This window comes from Merops nubicus, unplaced genomic scaffold (assembly GCF_000691845.1).
Source record: "Merops nubicus isolate BGI_N331 unplaced genomic scaffold, ASM69184v1 scaffold7883, whole genome shotgun sequence".
Lineage (NCBI taxonomy): Eukaryota > Metazoa > Chordata > Aves > Coraciiformes > Meropidae > Merops > Merops nubicus.
In genome coordinates, this window is record NW_008599514.1 from 114429 (window position 1) to 120428 (window position 6000).

General features: G+C 43.9%; 1 protein-coding gene across 1 annotated transcript; it reads left to right on the plus strand.

Annotated features, from left to right (window-relative positions):
• The first annotated feature begins 2672 nt into the window (after positions 1–2672).
• LOC103770151 (lysophosphatidic acid receptor 1-B-like) lies at positions 2673–3641 on the plus strand. Its single transcript, XM_008937401.1, has one exon. The coding sequence runs from the start codon at positions 2673–2675 to the stop codon at positions 3639–3641; it is 969 nt and encodes a 322-aa protein (XP_008935649.1).
• Positions 3642–6000: the final 2359 nt, after the last annotated feature.

Here is a 6000-nt window from a genome sequence, read left to right on the forward strand (position 1 = left end):
CCAGCTCCCTCCGTGCTGGACTTCTGTGTGATCTTGAGCAAATGGTGTGTTTGCTCTTGTCCCGTTTGTAAAATGCAGATAACAGTCTTTCCTCACAGGTGTGTGGTGAGCCTCAGGACAGGAAAGATTGCAAAGTTCCCAGAATAGGGGAGAACACCCTTGAATCAAGGTTGTTACATGTAGAGATTTGGCTGAGCAGTAGCCCTCTATCTCACAGTGTTTTCCATTCAAACTACTTCTAAGCTGTTTCCTAGAGCTCAAAGTTTACTACAGAGAGTTGAAATATTAAAATCTGAGGGTTTTTTGTATATCAAAGTCCACTAAAAAAGCATTTTCCACAATAATATTGTCTCCTTTAACCTAGCAACATGATGCTAGTTTGTATGCAATTATATGAGGACAATAAGATGACAAAGCTTTTGTGAAGAGCAATTTATACTACTTGATATTATTTTTAATTACATTCTGATCTCCTGTCACTTAGTGTTTCATGCTTGAACATCAGATTTTGAAATTTCAGGAATTTTGAGTAGCATTTTCAGGAATATCTCGGGCACTTCAGAGTCCAGGTTCACGGACATACTCTTCTTTGTAACTGGAGTATTTTTAAAGATGTTTTACTTTGTGGATAAGCTGATGTTCCTCGCAGCCCTCAGCCCCTCCTCGGCTCACGGAGCCATGGAAAACACAACCAGGGGATACTTGGAGTGTGTGGGGCTTGCTCTGGTGTCCTCTGCTGCTCCTGCCTGATGCTCAGCTGGGCTGTACGTTGCCTGCTGACGTACTTGCTGTCATTAAAAGGACTTGCTGACTTGTGGTGCTGGCACTGAAAAGGTGACAGAAATAGTAGAGCCCTTGTTTAGCAGCAACCTCACACCAAAGGTGTGTTTGACAAGTCAGTGTGAGGTGGGTTCTAAGATGCACAAAGAATTGTTTATCTGTGACGCTTGGAGAAGAAGGTTTCATAGGGTATTAACTCATCAGCAGACCTGATTAAGCAATTCTCAGCTCTTGTTTCTAGATAATCATTATTTGCACTTCCTTGTGACCATCTGAAATTCCCGTTACTTATTTACATAAAGTATTTCTCATATATAATTGCAGGCGACTAACTGCACACTAACCCAAACAAACTTTCGTATGCCTCAACCTTAATAGGAATAAAAGAAGCTACAGAAGTTTCCTTTTTAAGCTCAACGTTTTAGCCCAAATTTTATACGTGGTAAATCCTGGCAGAGCTCTCACGTAGCTCACAGACTTGTGGTTCTAGAGCTGGAGTTGCTGCTGTAATGATCGGATGTTGGCACTGAACGTGGAAAGCCCATAAACTGAGCTGAGCTGCCTTGCAATATCACAGCATAAAATAGCTACTATTGCAAATGAATCCTTTTTTAGGATAACAGTAAAAGAAGAAATAGAACCAGAATGACTGTGTAAGTAACGTGGCTTTACTGGGATAGTTTTGCCAAGGGAAAGCTGCTTGGTTGCAGGTAGATGCTGGGTGGCAGCCAGAGCACACTGGAGATTTCTCCTCCTATGTGGGCATCTTGATTAATAAAATGTGGGGTGGCCCAGAGGGGACCACACTCAGCATTAGCGAACAGAAGCAGCCACTTCAGTGCAGAACAACCAGCCGTGGTGCTGTTCGTATCGCAATAGCGATGTGCTGCTCCCCTGAGCTGCTCGGCACCCCCAGCGCCCCTCACGCTGTGTTTGTTCCAGCAGTGCCCTCTGCTGTCTGCCAGCACTGGCCGTGTGGCCAAACAGCCTCCTCTCCCGTCTCAGGTAGTTTAAATCTAGTTCTCAAGAACAATTTAGCTTTAAAAACACACAGAAAGAAAAGACATAATGATATTATGTTGCCTTATGAATGCAGAAAAAAAGTTACACATTCACTTGCAATAAGCAAACAAAATACCCAGTAACAAAGGTAGGAGTGTAAGCATCTGTCATTTTCTAGCTACATTATCCTCCAATTAAGGTGACAAAAAAGGCATTTTCAGAACTGTTTAGGCAACTTAAGTCTCCAATACAATTAATCTGTTGAAGGGTTAAGCCATTCTCCTGTGAGCACTTTAGAAGTTTTGTGATGTCACTAGAGCTGATGTGAAATTAGGACTTACATCCTCACTGAATGGAGGTCCAGGTTAGTGCCACGTCAGTGATGTCCTTTGGCTTCCACCAGGCAGACACTCCCCACTCCAACATAATTTCAAAAAATATTTCCTGACTCTCCAATCCTTTACCCACCTAATTTATTTGTGAATTAAAGCTGAATTCACATCCATTCCATTTTTGAATATCCTTAAAGAATTTCAAACTCCTGATGTGATCATTTACCTTTGCAAGAACTGGCCAGATTTTACTCTTGATAAAGGCTGCTTTAAGCAGATCTTCTGCAGAGTAGTAAATATGTTTTCCAATTTTGGCTATCCTAGCAACTTGAAGGTAATTGGCTCTGCCCCGAGTTGGTAACCCAAATATTTAAAAACAGGAGTGGTTAAAGTTTAATCCACAGTCCTGATGATGATGTGGCAACAGAATCTGTGCGTCAGGGCTCATTCTTCACCTGGAGAACAGGGAGGCAGAACCCCTCCTGCAGCATGGTGTCCCTCAGAATATGGGCTGAGTAAAGCACCCCTTGCTACTGCCTGAAAGTAGGATTTTCCACCATGAACAGGTACCCAAACTGCTCTGCTAACCACACTAAAATTTGGAGTCATTATCTAGTCCTTGCATTGGGCATCCCTCAGCTGACCATCAACGTAGCATCTGTGATCTTCAACTGCACCGTCATCTTCACCAGAGTGGCGACCAAGGATCTGCACAAGCCTATCTCTATCCTCTTCTGCAATCTGGCTTTCTCTGATCTCTTCACCAGCTTTTCTGGCTTTTGGATTTCAATGCTGTTCATCACCAATCCTGACATTACAATCTTTGGATCCAAGGATATGCTTGCACCTTATGCCTTGTATACTATGTCTATTTTATCCACCATCTACAACCTGGTAAGCATTGGCATTGAACGCTACCTGGCTGTGGCTGAAAGCATGAGGACAAGATTCAGGGTTGCTAGAAACCATTCCATAGCTATAGTTATCATTAACTGGATCCTTGCTTTCTTCCTGGGCTGCCTGCCGTTGATGGGGTGGAACTGCTTGCGGACGGAGAAAAACCTCTCTGTCCTCTACAGTCCATTTTGTGTCGACTACCTCATCTTCATCACCATCCCCAACATCGTGGTGGCTTTTATCATACCTCTCTTCACCTACCTTAGAATCATTATCATCCTGAGGAAAAGAAAGCTGAGAATGAAAGCCTGTGGACAAGCCACTGGCACCTACAAATCGGCTGAAATCCAGGTGGCCAGAACCAGTATTTTCATTTGGCTCCTGGCCTTGATCTCCTACGCTCCTTTTTTCGCAGGAGTCATATTTGATGCGACCAACCATCAGTGCCCAGTCGACCTCTACCCAGGCGTCTACATCTTCCGAAACTGCACGGCCATGCTGATAACCATGAACTGTTTGGGAAACCCCATCATCTACACCCTGAAAGCCAAAACTCTGGGGGCTAAACTGAAGGCTCTGAAGTGCCTCTCCACCAACCGCGTCCGCGCCTGCACCATTGAGAGCATCTAGCTGGGGCTGCCCTTGGGCCGGGGCCGCTGCTGTGCCCCAGTGGTGGAGCCAGGGAGGGCTCTGACACGGCGCCAGGCAGCCGTGGAAGTGGGGCTGGAGCTTTGTGGCCTCTCTCAGCAGCTCTGGGTGACGGGTGACTGGGGCACAGCGTGGCAGCGGGTTGCAGCTTCCCTCAGAGAGCAGTCTGCACGTGCCTCCTTTGCCTGAGTGGAAACAGGAGAGCTGTTTTGCTCAGAGATAAAAATAACTCCATTAGCCATGTTTACCTTGCCTTTGGAGATAGGCTTCTGTTGTGCTCACTTCGCTGCTGCAATTCACCTCCCTTTTGTATTATCTGGGTGGTTCTGAAGACAGGGAAATGGCTAGAAAATGTTCAGTAGTGTACAGGAAAATGTAATTTAACTTTCTCATTTATAGTCAGTCGTATCTTTGAGTGTTTGATGAGTCTGTTCATGGGAGCGCTCAGCACTGTTTTAGTGTTGTAATTTTCACTGCAGTATGTAGCTGGATTACATGTTTTTGTGAGACAGTTGTGGCTAGCTTGTCATATTTTCTGCTTGTAAATAGAGGCACACTTGGGTCTGTGGCTTTTGAAACTTGCACTGTTCTAGGAAAACCTCACCTGAATTCTTCAGTATCAGAATTGTGGTCAAGTTGCCTGTACGAAACAAAATAAAAATGGCAAGACAAAGTATTTTGTAAAAGAAAAAGTTCTTCCCCTCTCCAAAAAAGAAACTGGCTTCTGAACAACTAATCTGTCAGATGCTAGCAGAGATAAATGCTCGTTCTTAGATCCTACAGGGGCATTGCCTAGAAGAATCTCAATGCTTAGATTTCTTCTCTCTTCTGCACTCACCCATCTGGAAGTGTGGATCAAACAGATCCTGGTGACATCAGCTCATCTTTCTGTTCTAAAACATGCTCCAATACTGCTCAGTGGTGTCACAGCCACGTCACAACCCCCACGGAGATTCTGTTCTCACAGCCATGAAACACACAGAGTGGAGTTTTCAGGGATCTCTTCCCACTTTGTTTGCTTTGTTGTCATTTTTTTTTCAGCATTTCAAAAGGCTTGGGTGAACAAAGAACAAAATGCCATTGATCTGGGAGCAGGTAAGAGAAAAGTGTGTGTTTTGTGTAAGAAATGGGTTCACCCACTAATGTAAGAAGTGAGCAAGTGCCTTTCCATTAACAAATCCAATACTTAGTGGTTTATTGCTACAAAACCCTTCTGCTGTGCTACATTACCCTGAGGAACTCTGGGAGACTTTTTTTTTGGCTGAGTTAAAATCCAGACATTTAAGGAAATGGATGGCACTAAATGATCCATAATTAAAATGAATTATTTAAATGGATAATGTAACTCAGGCAAGATAAATCTGGCTCCATTTTTTTCTCCTGGACACGATGGTTCTGTGAGGGTTTTCTGTTAACTCCACCCCCACCAGCCTCAAGAAGCATTCAGCTAGAAATGGAACATCTGTCTCAAATGGATTTCAACCTTAACTCAATAACAGGTGATTCAACCAAAACTTACCCCAGGGCAGATGGTGAAGTTCAGCCTGGGGGTGGTTTTATTATGTGCTTTTTATTCCACGATTTCTGTTCCTCTCTGTGTTGACATTGGCACAGGGACAGGTAATGACAGGAATATTTAACGCACCATCGTCCATGGCAGTGATCGTCCCTTCAGAAGGGAGGTGGCAGCTGGAACCCAGCCAGAACCCCTCAAGAGGAGAGCATGAGGGCTAATGGGTTCAGACTGGAAGAGGGTAGATTTAGATTAGAAACTAGGAAGAAATTCTTCACTATGAGGGTGGTGAGACTCCAGGGTGCCCAGGGAACTTGTAGATGCTCCATCCCTGGAGGCGTTCAGGGCCCAGCTGGATGGAGCTCTGAGCACCCTGGTCTTGTGGGAGGTGTCCCTGCCCATGGCAGGGGAGTGGAACCAGTTTTTCTTCAGGGTCCCTCCCAACCCAAACCATTCTGTGATTCCATGATCTATACAGAGTCGATGGGCAGTGACACAGTCGTGTCAGACAGATTTTTGAGACACTAGGAACAAAACCTGATGTCCTGTGCTCTTGTTTTTCTGTAGGCACAGAAACGCTGCCAACCATGGGAAACATTGCTTCCCAACACCTAGTATTAAACACATTTTCAATCAATGTAATGCACAAAATAATTGGAGATCTTTATATATAGATATATCTATGCATTTAGAGATACATCTCTATAGAGGAATAGAGATACCTGTTAGGTGTATATCTATCTATCTATTAGATATGATATATCTAATGATATCCATATATCTATTTTATTTTATATATATTTGTATTATTAGATCTATATTTAGATA